The following is a 16,509-nucleotide window of genomic DNA, read 5'->3' on the forward strand; positions in this document are numbered from 1 at the left end:
GATTTATTGATTTGATAGTGTGTTATTTCTCTCCCTCACTTTCAGGTTTGTTGATATGTATGTTAATTACTCCTCTCCCATTATTTCTGTGTGTAGCCAATTTCCTGTGGGAGGGGCTATAAACATGTATGCATTTCCTGTGGAAGGGGTTATAAACGTGTATTTCTTGTGGGAGGTGTTATAAACGTGTATGCATTTCCTGTGGGAGGGGTTATAAACGTGTATTTCCTGTGGGAGGGGTTATAAACGTGTATGTATTTCCTGTTTCTACATGTCAGTGTTAGGCTATGAATAAACACGCATCACTGTGAGAGACACGTCAGCCATTTCTGTCTGTCCTGCTTTGACCATTTAAAGGATACCCTAGGTGACATGAGATAGATATGGGTATGCATAGTGCCTAGCACACAAATGACTATTCTGTGTTCCTTTTTTTTCTTTCTCTTCCTGAAAGAGTTAAATATCAGGTATGTAAGTGGCTGACTCAGACAGGAAGGGACTACAGTGTGACCCTCACTGATAAGAAATTCTAACTATAAAACACTTTCCTAGCAGAAAATGGCTTCTGAGAGCAGGAAAGAGAAAAAAAGCATCAAAAGTTCATACATTTTAGCTCTGGCATACTTCGATGAATGTGTCATTGAGCAAAAACAATAAAACAGTTAAAACTTGGGGTAGGAGCGGTACTACCGTGCTGATGCTAAGGTGAATCAAGTTTACTAGCTAAGTTATCTGACTTAACTAGTTGACAGTGTGTTTTATGGTAAGGGTGTAGAAACAAAGACAGATCCATGTAGTCAGTAAGGCCTGGTGGCCACATGGTGTCTATATGTAATATCAGAGCTGCTGCTTCTCTTGGGAGTTTTTGATCCATATCCATATTACCAACTTTAGAATGGGCTGATGTGTGTAATACTCCAGCAAAGCTCAATGTATGAGGGTCCCCAAGGTGTATCATAGAACAAATGTGGGAAGCACTCCCTCTAGGGGTGGTAATAGGAAGCAAATATCCTAAGAGAAGGAGCAACACTGATTTTACATATAGACGCCATGTGGCCACCAGGCCTTACTGACCACATGGATCTGTCTTCCTTTCTACACCCTTACCATAAAACACACTGCTGACTATTCCAGCCAGATTCTCTGCTCTGCATGGCCTGACCTATATTCATCATGGGATATTATGTTAGTGGCTTGTATAATTAGCTGCTGCAGCAGGACTTGTAATTCCATTAGGAATAGCGGCCGTGTTGTTTGGCCTCGCTCTCCCTGACCTCCCCACACTGTAATCTTGGATTGCAGGTTACTATTACAGTAACGCACTTTCTCCAACTAGAGCAGATATAGCCCCGCCCCCTTGTCATAGCCTCTGAAGAAGCGTTTGTGTGTGAAACTGCCGTCAGGCTCCCAGCAACCAGCACCCACCATTATCCACCCCCGCACCGGTACGTGTTTAGTCTCTTCTTATGGACTGTGAGGTGATGATGTAACACACAGCCTACTTGTCTGCACATTGCCAAATAAAGGAAGCTGTACAGCAGTGCCGACCATCCTCTTTCCTTTCATCTCTAATGATAATTGTTCCTCCCCTCAGAATTCTCTAACAGGAAGTGATGATGTTTCTCTATTTGTAGGGTGGAGTCCCGGCATCAGGAACCTCTCAGAGACTCGTCTCTCTGTATCCACAGACTATACAACAGATGGTGATGTCACTGGACAAGAATCTCCTGCAGATATCCTGGTTACCCCAAATATTCCCCCAGCCTTCCCTCACCTTTATAACTCTGAGGGGTCTCATACCCAGCACAGCTCTCCCCCTGCTGGAGGATCTCATTCCTGTTGCATATGTGGGAAAAGTTTTGTTTGGAAATCACTTCTTGTCAGACATGAGACATCTCACACTGGTGAGAAGCCCTATTCATGTGCTGAGTGTGGGAAATGTTTTGGGTTGAAATCATACCTTGTTAGTCATGAAAGATCTCACACTGGCGTGAAACCCTTTTCATGTTCTGAGTGTGGGAAATGTTTTGGGCTTAAAGTAAATCTTCACATACATGAAAGAACTCACACTGGTGAGAAGCCCTATTCATGTGCTGAGTGTGGGAAATGTTTTGCACAGAAATCACACCTTGTCAAACATGAGAGATCTCACACTGGTGTGAAACCCTATTCATGTTCTAAGTGTGGGAAATGTTTTGGGCATAAAGTAAATCTCGACATGCATGAAAGATCTCACACAAGTGAGATGCCCTATGCATGTTCTGAGTGTGGGAAATGTTTTGGGTGTAAATCAAAGCTTGTCAGTCATGAGAGATCTCACACTGGTTTGAAACCCTATTCATGTGCTGAGTGCGGGAAATGTTTTGCACAGAAATCACATCTGGGCAGACATGAGAAATCTCACATTGGTGAGAAACCCTATTCATGTGCTGAGTGTGGGAAATGTTTTGGGCATAAAGAAATTCTTGACCTACATGAAAGATCTCACACTGTTGAGAAGCCCTATTCATGTGCTGAGTGTGGAAAATATTTTGGTTGTAAATCACAGCTTGTCAATCATGAGAGATCTCACACTGGTGAGAAGCCTTATTCATGTGCTGAGTGCGGTAAATGTTTTGGGTTGAAATCACAGCTTGTCAGTCATGAGAGATCTCATACTGGTGTGAAACCCTATTCTTGTGCTGAGTGTGGGCAATGTTTTGCACGTAAAGGAAGTCTTGTCACACATGAGAGATCTCACACTGGTGAGAAGCCCTTTTCATGTGTTGAATGTGGGAAGTTTTTTCGGCAGAAATCACATCTTGTCAGTCATGAGAGATCTCACACTGGTGAAAAGCCGTATTCATGTGCTGACTGCGGGAAATTTTTTCGGCAGCAATCACATCTTATCAGTCATGAGAGATCTCACACTGGTGAGAAGCCCTATTCATGTGCTGAGTGTGGGAAATGTTTTGGTCATAAAGCAGAGCTTGTTAGTCATAACAGATCTCACACTGGTGAGAAGCCCTATTCATGTGCTGAGTGTGGAAAATGTTTTGGGCATAGGAAAAGTCTTTCCAATCATAAGAGATCTCACACTGATGAAAAGCCCTATTCATGTGCTGAGTGTGGGAAATGTTTTAGGTATAAATCACAGCTTGTCAGTCATGAGGGATCTCACTCTGGTGAGAAGCCCTATTCCTGTGTTGAGTGTGGGAAATGTTTTAGATCTAAATCACTGCTTGTCAATCATAAGAGATCTCACACTGGTGAAAAGCCCTATTCATGTGCTGAGTGTGGAAAATGTTTTGGTAGTAAATCATACCTTGTTGTACATGAGAGATCTCATACTGGTGAGAAGCCCTTATCGTGCTGACTGGGGGAAATATTTTAGGCATAAATCACACTGGGCTATAAGTGTTTTCTTACAAAGCTCTCTTATTTCTTGCAATGTGCACAAGGAAGTATATTTACACAGAATCCTGAGGACTCTTTCCTGCGACTCTAAAGCATTCAATTCCCTGAGCTGAGGTGACATAATGAGGTAGACATGGGTATAAATAGTACCCAGCCTAAGCTGTGTTTTTACCATTGTAATGCTGGTACACACAATACAATTTCCCTTCAGATAGATGGGTCGAATAGATAATTTCCAACAGATCCAATCTGATTTCCGATTGTTTTTCTGATTGATTTTGTATAGAAGTGATCAGAAAATTGATAAGAAAAATGATCAAAGATCAGATCGGATCTATCTAAAGAGAAATTGTATAGCGGACCTGAACTCAGAACTTCCTCTCTGCTCTAAAAAAAATACACAACAACATGATAACCTTTTAAACAAAAAACATTTCTTTCCCAGAACGTCATTGGACAGCACCCCTGGATGAGACTTGTCTCCCTCCCAATCGTGGACAGGAACTGCAAAAGAAAGATTTGCATAACAAATAGGCAGCCATATATAAGCTACTAGCTTACCCTCAGTACTTCAGTTCAGTTTCCTGTCCCGGACGGAATACAGAGGAGAGGTCTCCAGAGTGCTATCCTTGACAGGTGTTCAGGGGCAACGTCTTTTCAGGGCTCCAGTTAGGCTGATTCAGGTGACAGTGGGAGCCCTGCAGCGTGGAGGAGGCTTCTCCGTACAAGGCAGCGGAGATATAGCGCAGGCGCGCTTGGGAGACAAGGTACTTCCGGGTCTACCCGGAAGTCGTCACGCGCAGCGTCCAGTGTGACTCAGATCAGGCGGCAGGCGGCCGCGGCGGTCATTGCGGATCAGCATCAGCTGATCCGCTAAGGTAACGGTTTACATGCGGCAGGTGCCTCAGAAGGGGGATAATTATGCTAATAAGCTTAAGCAATTAAGCGGCAGGTGCCGCGACTGGCTAACCTTTGAAAGGCTTATGCAAATGAGAAACATGCTAATGAACTGAGTATTCAGGTGGCTGTTTGCATTTCTTTGTATCATGTGATGATTATTTAAATCTGTTTCCTGACTCACTCTGGTTGTCTAAAGTGAGCATGGAGGACGCTACTGGGTCAGCTCCTGCGCAGTCTGCCAGGCCAGCCCAAGATACCTCTCTGGCAAGTACTTATGTACAAATTATACAGTGTGTATATATGTGTATTTTAATATATACTAGAGAGGGTACTAATGGTTGGCTTGTTGTGTTTTTTAGCCAGAAAAACATGAAAAGCCTGGAAAACAGGACAAATCTGACAAATCTTCCACACAGTCTAGTGGATCTAGTAAATCTGTGAAGAAATGTGCCATTTGCTCCTCTCGCTTGTCATCCTCTACCTCAAAAAAGCTGTGCCAGGATTGTACAAACAAACTGGTTAAGGATGAATCACCAGTAATCTTTAAGGATCTGATGGGATGGATGCGGTCAGAAATGTCTTCAGCCATCAAGGAAATTAAAGATTCTGCCATTTCTTCTCAGACTGTAGCTCCCAGCCCTGCTGAAATGCCTGGTCCTAGCAATGAGGTTCCTGTTAACCTTAATGTCAGTGGTTTATCTCCAATTCCTTTATCTCGTGCTCCTGTACAGGCTAGGAGAAGCAGAGATAGTGAGGTAGAAGGTTCTCAATTTTCTGAGGGAGAAATTTCTGCATTAGATGAAATATCCGAGGGGGAGGAGATGGATAAGACTGAAAAACCACAAAAGTTTGCTTTTTCTACAGAATTAATGAAGGATCTTTTGACATCCATGCATGAAACAATGGGTATTAAATCAGAGCGAAAACCCTTGTCACCCCTTGACCAAATGTATGAGGGTTTGGCGGACCCCCAATCCAGGTTCATCCCGGTCCATTCTACTCTTAAAACTTTGATCAAGAAAGAGTGGCAAAATCCTGAGAAAAGGGCCTTTTGGCCAAAATCTTTATCTAAGCGTTATCCTTTTTCTCCTGATGACCAGGCTTATTGGGGCCCTCCGCCAAAACTAGATCCGTCCTTTTCCAGGGTTTCAAGAAAATCAGACCTTATGTTTGAGGATTTCGGAAACCTTAAAGACCCAATAGACAAGAAAATGGATAATGTTTTGCGTAGGGCTTGGGAGTCTGCTTCATTAACTTTTAAGCCGGCAGTAGCATCGACAGCAGTGAGTCGATCTCTGAAGACTTGGTTGGCAGAATTACAGTATAAAATAGCAAATGGGGTGTCTAGGGAAGAAATCCTTAATGACTTTCCTAAAATCACTAATGCCTCAGATTTTATGGTTGATGCAGCAGACGATACGGTTAAATTAACAGCCCGTACCACCGCACTAGTGAACTCAGCTAGAAGGGGAGTATGGGTTAAGACATGGAATGGGGATAACTCATCCAGATCTAAGCTTTGTGGTATCCCCTGTGAAGGAGATCTTCTGTTTGGGTCTAAGCTGGACGATACACTAGATCGTACAGCAGATAATAAGAAAAATTTCCCAAGGAAGCGCCCCTTTCAGAATAAACGGCCATTTCGGGCCCCCGCTAAAAATGAAACGGATAGTAAATCCTCCAGGGGTAGAAGATGGGCTCCTTACAGGCAACAAGGACCCCGCAATACCGCTACTAATATTAAAAAGACAAACAAACAATGACGCCATCATTCCGGTGGGGGGGAGAATCACCAACTTTTACGAAATATGGCAACAACTATTCACCAATCAATGGTTACTAAACATAATATTAGAGGGTTACAGAATAGAGTTCGAACATCTCCCCCCTCAAAACTTTGTCTTAACACCCTGTCCAAAAAACCCAGCCTTATTAGTAGCCCTCCAGTCAGAAGTAAAGTCTCTTCTTCAGAAAGGAGTAATTCGACAGGTTCCAGCATGTCAAAGAGAACAGGGATTCTACTCCCCAATCTTTCTGGTAAAAAAGCCTCAAGGAGCCTATCGATTGATTCTAAACCTAAAGAAATTGAATCTGAAAATCAAATACAGGAAATTCAGGATGGACAATATTCGATCTGTAGTTCATCTTTTACAGAAGGACGATTTTTTGGCATCCCTAGACCTGAAGGATGCGTATCTACATCTACCAATCCATTTATCCTGCCAACAATACCTGAGGTTTGCCGTGTGGATGGAAGGAGAGGTAAGACATTTTCAATTAATGCCTTGCCTTTCAGACTATCGTCTGCCCCATGGCTATTTACTAAGGTTATGTCTGAAGTATTAGCTCTTCTCAGGTTAAGACACGTTAATATTGTCGGTTACCTTGATGATTTTTTATTATGGGTTTCTTCTGAAAAATCCGTTAATGATCAGCTTTTTATAACTCTGGGCGTCCTCCAGGAGTTAGGTTGGTTAATTAATTGGGAAAAGTCTGCTCTGATTCCTTCCCAGTGTCTAGAATTTTTGGATTTCAATATTTCTACCAGAGAAGAGAAACTGTTGTTACCTGATAGGAAGATCATTTCTATTTTTAATAGTATTTTCTCATTTCAGAGATTAAGAAGCATATCGCTAAGAAAAGCCATGGCTCTTCTAGGACTTCTAACCTCTGCCTTTCCGGCGATCCAGTGGGGACAGTTCCATGCGAGATTTCTACAAATATGGATTTTGAAATCTTGGAACAGGTCTCTGGTGACTCTAGACAAGAAGATCATCATTCCACAAAGTGTAAAGACTTCCCTTATCTGGTGGCAACGTCTGGATCATCTATCTCCAGGTCATCTGTGGAATTATCCACAACAGAATACAATCACAACCGATGCCAGTTTGTGGGGTTGGGGAGCCCACTTCAATTCTCTGCCGGCTCAAGGATCATGGAATATGACAATAAGGTCACAGTCATCGAACAACAGGGAGTTGCAAGCAGTATGGCAAGCCTTACTACATTTCGGCCCCCTAATAGAGAATTCTCATGTCAGAATAAGAACAGACAACAGGAGCGTTGTAGCTTTCCTGAACAGGCAGGGGGGCACGAGGAGTCAACCCTTATGGGAAAAGACGGCAAAGATCCTATTCTGGTCGGAGAGAAATCTTTTATCGTTAACTGCGATACATTTAAAGGGAACCTCAAACCACTTGGCGGACTACCTCAGCAGGAGGAAATTAGACTCGAACGAGTGGTCACTAGATCTGGAAGTTTTTCAGCAGGTGACGTTACAATGGGGTTGCCCAGAAGTAGACCTGTTTGCAAGGAGAGCGAATGCGAAATGTCAGCAATTTTGTGCCCTGTTTCCAGAGGACCTACCTTGGAAAGTAGACGCCTTCTCGATCAATTGGGGAGAGTTACTGATGTATGCATTTCCTCCAATTCCATTGCTACCACAAGTAATAAAAAAGATTATTCAGGACAAGGCTCGAGTAATCCTGATAGCTCCACTATGGCCAAAAAGACCATGGTTCACGTCACTAAGAACACTAGCGGTTACAGATCCGATAGTCTTTCCTCCCATACCTCACTTGCTGTCCCAGGGTCCAGTGTGGCATCCGAGTTTAAACAGCCTTCACCTTTCAGCCTGGAAGCTGAATGGGGCATCCTGAAGTCCAAGGGCTTTTCAGACGAACTATCAGAAACTTTGATACAGAGTAGGAAGAAGGTGACTCGAGTAATATACCAAAAGGCCTGGAGAGTGTATAACGAATGGTGCTCGGAAAGATCTTGTGACAATACATCACTTAAATCCGTATTAGAATTTCTTCAGTGTGGATACAAGAAGGGGCTTAGTATAAGCACTCTGAAGGTACAGGTATCTGCTCTAAGCGTATTTCTAGAAAGACGGCTGGCAGAAGAAAATCTAATTTTAAGATTCTTCCAAGCTTTAAAGAGACTGAAACCAGCAATCAGGTCCAGAATACCCTCATGGGATTTAAATACTGTCTTACAGGGGTTATGTGAAGCCCCTTTTGAACCATTATCACAAATTTCGGATAAATTTCTTACTCTAAAAACCATTTTCCTGCTAGCCATTACTTCAGCTAGAAGAATAGGTGAATTGCAGGCATTGTCTATTAAAGAGCCCTACTGCATCATTTCTGAAGATAGAATTACGTTACGCACGGATGCAGCGTTTCTACCAAAGGTTGTTTCCTCATTTCACAGGAATCAAGAAATCTTCCTTCCTTCCTTTTGTGAGAATCCTAACAATGACAAGGAAAAGAGACTTCATTGCCTGGATGTAAGGAGATGTCTTATACAATATATGGAGAGAACAGGTCCATGGAGAAAAACTGACGCAATGTTCGTTCTATTTGCTGGGAAACAAAGAGGCAACAAGGCGTCCAAAACGACTCTAGCACGATGGATCAGACAGGCTATTACATTGGCATATCAAGCTCAAGGGAAGCAGTTAGGGTCTTCAATTAGAGCTCATTCTACAAGAGGAATATCGACTTCCTGGGCAGAGAGGTCAGGGGCATCAATAGAACAGATATGCAGAGCTGCTACCTGGTCAAGTCACAATACCTTTGTGAGGCATTATCGCCTAAACATCTCAGCCGCAGCAGATTTGTCTTTTGGAAGAAAAGTACTGCAGGCAGTGGTCCCGCCCTAGATCTCATATCTGGTACATCGTCTCATCCAGGGGTGCTGTCCAATGACGTTCTGGGAAAGACAACTTTACTTACGGTAACGTCTTTTCCAGTAGTCAGAAGGACAGCACCCCTGCAACCCGCCCTATTTTTGGGTGGAATAATAATTATGTAAGTAGGCATTTATACCGGTCCGTGTCATCTTTTGTATTAACTGAAGTACTGAGGGTAAGCTAGTAGCTTATATATGGCTGCCTATTTGTTATGCAAATCTTTCTTTTGCAGTTCCTGTCCACGATTGGGAGGGAGACAAGTCTCATCCAGGGGTGCTGTCCTTCTGACTACTGGAAAAGACGTTACCGTAAGTAAAGTTGTCTTTACTGCACCTGATACAAATCCTAAAATAAATATTCACTGTTTTTACTTCCTGATGCATGGAAGCAGACATATTAATCTTCTATGCTTTCAAATGGGCTTATCTGCCATCTCTGCCATAGGCAGTCATGTGACACAGGGGAGAGCAGATTATAAATTGGGATTAGACGCAAATGAGGGGAATTAAGCAGGCTAAAATCTCTAAATACATACAGGGTGCATTGATCTATGTATTATTTCAGTCCTGTGCAAGAGTTCAGGTCCACTTTAAGGGTTAATAAATCAGCTGCTTTATCTGTGGAAATGAGTCAGTATCTGCAGTCTAATGCAGCCATGGTTCTCCTGAAGAGTACATAAAAACCAAAACACTTCTATCTGGCTAAACAAACACTCCTAGCAACAAGAGAATGCTGAAAAATAAATATTTGTTTTTCTTTGGAGCTGAATAAACCAGATTTTTGTGTCACTGTGGCTGCTGTTTATAATTTAGAATGTAACTTGTTAAAGTGGAAATAAGAATGTGAGTTTCCAAGTAAGTTGTATATAATATTATTTACCTGCTGTGATCTGCAGATGTGGGGATATTAGAAGCTCCCATTAATCCAGACTGAACTGAGGAGAGGAAATTTCCCTCTCTCTGTATCTCTGTGTCTTTGTTTTAAACAGTATTCAGGAAGCATGAAAAGGTTTGAGCTGAATGTGCAAAGTCCAGTAAGATAAGAAGAGAGGGAATTATCTTCCAGCAATGTTAAGGTACGTACACACTTCTGATTTTATGCCCGATTGTCGTTCAGACCAGACATTTGAACGACTTGTCATTCAAACATAAAGTTGTTCAAACTCCTTGGACACACAGACAACAAAACATCTGAAATGCTAATTACAGCTAATTTCAATGTCGTTTGACTGGTCTATGGACTGGATTGAACAATGGACCAGATCAAAAGACTGATCAGACGACTGTTGTTTGAATGTCTATTAGTGTCAAAGTAATAGACTTTCAAACAAGCTATTTGCACAAATGTACGGACCTAACCGTTGTTTGAACGACAGTTAGTCCACGGATCCGCCGAGCGTATCAGTCAAAACTGCTGCTATCAGTTCCTAACGATTGAATGTACACACGTCCAACTGTTGTTCAAATGGCTGGTTTGAACGATAAGCCGTTCAGAAATATCAGACACGTGTACGTACCTTTAAAGGGGAACTTTAGCCTAAACGAACATACTGTCATTAAAGAGACTTTGTAACAAAATGTTCAGCCTTATTTCTTCTATCCTATAAGTTCCTATACCTGTTCTAATGTGGTTTGTCTTACTGCAGCCTTTACTAGTTGCACAGTGGCTGTATTATCTCTGTTATATAATCTAATCGCCTTTCCTTTGTCAGCTTTGTCGGGCTCAGGCAGGAATGTGCTGCTCTGCTTGTGATAGGATAGAAGTTATACACACGCTCTCCACACCCCCTGCAGGCTCTCCTCTCCTTTCAGACTATCTCAAGCTGGTTAGCAGCCATGTCTCTTGTTTGTAAACACTGCCTAAAACTGGCAATTACAAGCCAGGATTGCAGCAGGGAGTGGCAGAAACAGCACAGTGGGGCCCAGAACATAATGAATAGAATGATATGCTTTTTATTGTAAAAATTTTAGAGTGACATTAGTTAATTTAAGTTAATTAAAATAGATAATATAATCTCTTACCCACCCTGTTTTAAAAGAACAGGCAAATGTTTGTGATTTCATGGGGGCAGCCATCTTTTTGGTTGAAAGGAGGTGACAAGGGAGCATGAGACACAGTTCCAACTGTCCTGTGTACTGATCACCCCTCCCAGCTGCGCGCGCTAGGCTTTAAATCTCCAATTCAAATTTTTTTTTCAAAGTTTGCACCAAAACAGCAGAACGAGAACAACATCAGAAATCCCATCATGCTTTGCACACCATCGGGGAAAAATGCCTGGGCAGTTTTCTTCTGTGCAGCTAAAAATGAGGCTTGTATAAGAGAAATAAAGTTCTGATGCTATGAAAATGTTAAAGAAACACCAAACCTTTTCAGTGCTGCTGAGTAGATTTTTAATCTGGAGGTTCACTTTAACCACTTCAGGACCAAACCGATTTTCACATATCAGCACTGCTCCCACTCATTCACCAATAATGTTATTACTACTATTCACACCTAAATGATCTGTGTATTTTTTTTTTCAGGACAAATTAGACTTTAAATGTGTGATCATTTTGTTTAGCAATTACCTTATTTTAAATGCATTTTGAAGGGAAAAGAAGGGAAAAAAACACAGAAAAGGACACTATTTCTCCATTTACATGCATTATAGCTTTACAATAAACAATGCTAACTATATGTTAAACCCACAAGTTATATTTGCTTATCCATCTTGGTTATAACAACGTTTAGATTATGTTCCTAGCACAATGTATGGTGACAATATTGTATTTGGAAATAAAGTTGTCTTTTTTTTCTGTTTTTCGTTTGTTGTTTCTTTCATATTCTGTCACTTTGTTTTCATTTTACAAGTTTTATTTTGGTACAGAATATGCAAAAATGTCATTGTCTTTGATTCAGTTTGTGACTAAAAAGAATACACAAGACATGGGCCTCAACCCTAAAACTCTTTAAACTCTATTCTTCTACTTATCATGGTTAAAATGTTACCACATATGGTTTTTGTAGTTTTGCTAAAACTTTCTCAAATTTGATCATAATTTTGAAAATGACTTTTTTATGTTGGATTGAGTTTGTCCGTACCTATTTTTTATGTTATGTGTGTCCAAGCTGTAAGACCCACCAAAATGTATTGTACAACTCATCATGGTTAAAATACCACATGTGCCTCATTTAGTAACAAACTGGTGGTGCACTCTCCACAAATACACTGGACGTTTATAAACCTCCAATTGTCATTGAGTGGTTAAAGCTGGTCATACACTAGGCCGATTCCCCGCCGATCGACAGCAGATTTGATCACGGGGATCAAATCTGCTGTCAAATCGTTAACGCAAAATTTCGATCTATTTCGTCCCGAAATAGATCAATGCCGTCGATCGCTCCGTGCAGTAAATTACCGTCGATCGCCCGCGGGTAGGGAGCGCGTCGCTAGCGGCGTTCGAGTGCCTGAATACAGCTGCAATACATTACCTGCTCCGCCGGCGAGTATTCCCCCGGTCACTGCTGCTCCGTCTCCTCGCTGGGCTCCGAATCCAGAAGGCTTCACTCCTTCCTGTCCCGGCAGGAAGTTTAAACAGTAGAGTGTGCTCTACTGTTTAAACTTCCCCCAGACAGGAAGAAGTAAAGCCTGCTGGATCCGGAGACCAGACCAGAGCGGAGAAGACAGCGGAGACCTGGGGACTCGCGCCGCCCGGAGCAGGTAATGTATGCGGCGGGGGAGGTGGACGGTTAGTGGTGGCAGCACCACCACCACCACAGATTGTGAACGGTTTCAGGCTGAAATCAATTCACAATCTGTTTGCAGTAAAGGCAGCCATATGATCCCTCTCTGATCAGATTCAATCAGAGAGGGAAATATCTGTTGGTGGAATCTGATGGCAAATCGACCAGTGTATGGCTACCTTAAGTGGACACACACAGGACTGATATTCAGAGAGATTAGATCACTGAGACTGTGACTGGATCATCGGGGGGTGGTTAACTCCACACAGCCTTGCTGCAATTCTGTCCCTGGCCACTGGGAGTGCCCGGAATGCCTTCCTCACTACAGTATACACAAAGTAACAAATTAAATTGCTTGGAGTGTCCCTACACAATACAATGTTGATTGCAAGGCTAACCAATACATTTCCAATCCTGTCATGAGAAATTTGCTATGCTGCCACCAGCTCTCTTTTTGATGAGGAGTGAGAGGCCTCCTAAACTTACCTATTCCTGTAAGAGAGAGGTCACTGCAACAACCTAACTAGAGATATCACAATACAGCAATCTGTCTGGTAACGTCTGTACAGAAGGCAGGACTCTTTACTGGGCTATTCAGAGCACAGGCAACACCGACATGGATTAACCATTCATTGCATAATAAAAGGCATAAAAATACTGTATTGTCAAAAACATCTAACAATGATCAGAGAGTTGCACAGCAATATACTCTGTACAGCGCTGAGGAAGATGTTGGCGCTATATAAATATTAAATACTAATAATAGCAAAATACAAGGAATTAGAAATAAGAAAATAACGGATGCTGAGACAGTGTGTGATGTGACCATGCATCTGCTGAGGTATTAAAGTTCTGGAAAATCCTTGTACATTCCAGCAATATTGTGAAATACTCCAGCCATATTATCAGTGGTCCATGAGGACTGACAAAGGACATTATTGGGTCTGCAGCACAGGTTTAACCCCCTCTCTGCTGGGGTGGAGATTCTAAACCAGATCCACCCCCCTCATTAGGGAAGAAAGAGATATGAAACACAAGGAGATGTCATATCTCTCTGGCAACACATCTGACAATGAATCGGATAACAGCTTCTGACCCAGCATGTTCTCATATATTGTTACAGCAAACTGTTACTGAACAGCTTCTGTAACAAAAACGCCTGCAAAACCGCTCTGAACTGGCGTTTTTCAGAGCGGTTGGCGTTTTTCCTATACTTTACATTGGAGGCAGAAACGCCTCCGAAATCCAAAAAATGCCTCAGCCCAGGAGTATGCATCTCTGCAAAACGCCTCCCGCTCTGGTGTGAACCACCCCATTGAAATACATTACCCTAGCGTATCCACAGCCGCAAGCGGCTGTAAAAACGCGTCAGAACCCGCTCGGTGTGCTCCAGCCCTCACACTGTCCCTGTATCAGCAGCAACTCCTCTCCCTACACTGACTGCTACACAGCACTATATCACACTACAGCCTCTCTAACACTGTCCCTGTATCAGCAGCAGTAGCTCCTCCCCCTACACTGTCTGCTACACAGCACTATATCACACTACAGCCTCTCTAACACTGTCCCTGTATCAGCAGCAGTAGCTCCTCCCCCTACACTGTCTGCTACACAGCACTATAGCACACTACAGCCTCTCTAACACTGTCCCTGTATCAGCAGCAGCAGCTCCTCCCCCTACACTGACTGCTACACTGCACTATATCACACTACAGCCTCTCTAACACTGTCCCTGTATCAGCAGCAGCAGCTCCTCCCCTACACTGACTGCTACACAGCACTATATCACACTACAGCCTCTCTAACACTGTCCCTGTATCAGCAGCAGCAGCAGCTTCTCTCCCTACACTGACTGCTACACAGCACTATATCACACTACAGCCTCTCTAACACTGTCCCTGTATCAGCAGCAGCAGCTCCTCCCCCTACACTGACTGCTACATACAGCACTACTACTGAACGATTAGCGGGGACACCAACCAGCCTATCCGGAGAGGCACGGGGGGGGAGCCCGTTAAACTCTGAGCGCTGTTACCCTGCACAAGTCTGTAAGTGCATTATTAAATAAAGGTTTTTTTAATCATACGGAATCACGCTATGTGAGGTCTTTTTCCTCTCCTCTGAGCCTACTGCATATAGGAACAGCAGCATCTGGACGACATCTGAAAAGCGCAGGGAAAGGACAACTTCTAACCACCAACCAGCAGAAGACGATTGGACAACATAGAGCGATATCTGACCAATCTCGCAGTGGTCACACAGGCGGGGTGAGTGTTACTCTATTGGGAGTGAAGTGATATCCTGGTACAAGCGGAGCGCTGTCTATTTACATTATCTGATTTAAAGGGGACTCACCAAAGTCCATATAGAGCGCAAACGACTGCCCTGATCTTTGAATGAACTGGCGGACATTATTTATATATAAACTCAACATTCCTTTGTATAGGGACTCATTGCATGCAATTTTAGCGCTGGTCTCTACATATATAATACATACAGCACTATATCACACTACAGCCTCTCTAACACTGTCCCTGTATCAGCAGCAGCTCCTCCCCTACACTGACTGATACACAGCACTATATCACACTACAGCCTCTCTAACACTGTCCCTGTATCAGCAGCAGCTCCTCCCCCCTACACTGACTGCTACACAGCACTATATCACACTACATCCTCTCTAACACTGTCCTTGTATCAGCAGCAGCAGCTCCTTTCCCTACACTGACTGCTACACAGCACTATATCACACTACTGCCTCTCTAACACTGTCCCTGTATCAGCAGCAACTCCTCTCCCTACACTGACTGCTACACAGCACTATATCACACTACAGCCTCTCTAACACTGTCAGTGTATCAGCAGCAGCAGCAGCTCCTCCCCTTACATTAACTGCTACACAGCACTATATCACACTACTGCCTCTCTAACACTGTCCCTGTATCATCATCAGCAGCAGCTTCACTCCCTACACTGACTGCTACACAGCACTATATCACACTACAGCCTCTCTAACACTGTCAGTGTATCAGCAGCAGCAGCAGCAGCAGCTCCTCCCCTTACATTAACTGCTACACAGCACTATATCACACCACAGCCTCTCTTACACTGTCCCTGTATCAGCAGCAGCAGCTCCTCTCCCTACACTGACTGCTACACAGCACTATATCACACTACAGCCTCTCTAACACTGTCCCTGTATCAGCAGCAGCTCCTCCCCCTACACTGACTGCTACACAGCACTATATCACACTATAGCCTCTCTAACGCTGTCCCTCTATCAGCAGCAGCTCCTCTCCCTACACTGACTGCTACACAGCACTATATCACACTATAGCCTCTCTAACGCTGTCCCTCTATCAGCAGCTCCTCCCCCTACACTGACTGCTACACAGCACTATATCACACTACAGCCTCTCTAACACTGTCCCTGTATCAGCAGCAGCAGCTCCTCCCCTACACTGACTGCTACACAGCACTATATCACACTACAGCCTCTCTAACACTGTCCCCGTATCAGCAGCAGCAGCTCCTCCCCCTACACTGACTGCTACACAGCACTATATCACACTACAGTCTCTCTAACACTGTCCCTGTATCAGCAGCAACTCCTCTCCCTACACGGACTGCTACACAGCACTATATCACACTAGTGTTGGGCGAACACCTGGATGTTCGGGTTCGCGAACGTTCGCCGAACATGGCCGCGATGTTCGGGTGTTCGCGCCGAACTCCGAACATAATGGAAGTCAATGGGGACCCGAACTTTCGTGCTTTGTAAAGCCTCCTTA

General features: G+C 43.4%; 1 protein-coding gene across 1 annotated transcript in view; it reads left to right on the forward strand.

The window, feature by feature from the left end:
• The window catches only part of LOC137535495 (zinc finger protein 585A-like), a 105,977-nt gene that overhangs the window by 27,451 nt on the left and 62,017 nt on the right, over positions 1–16,509 (forward strand). The window contains exons 6-7 of the mRNA XM_068257329.1: positions 1,635–2,971; positions 10,559–10,563. Of these exons, the coding sequence (XP_068113430.1) occupies positions 1,635–2,971; positions 10,559–10,563 (1,342 nt within the window). The remainder of the gene's footprint in view (positions 1–1,634; positions 2,972–10,558; positions 10,564–16,509) is intronic.

This window comes from Hyperolius riggenbachi, chromosome 10 (assembly GCF_040937935.1).
Source record: "Hyperolius riggenbachi isolate aHypRig1 chromosome 10, aHypRig1.pri, whole genome shotgun sequence".
Lineage (NCBI taxonomy): Eukaryota > Metazoa > Chordata > Amphibia > Anura > Hyperoliidae > Hyperolius > Hyperolius riggenbachi.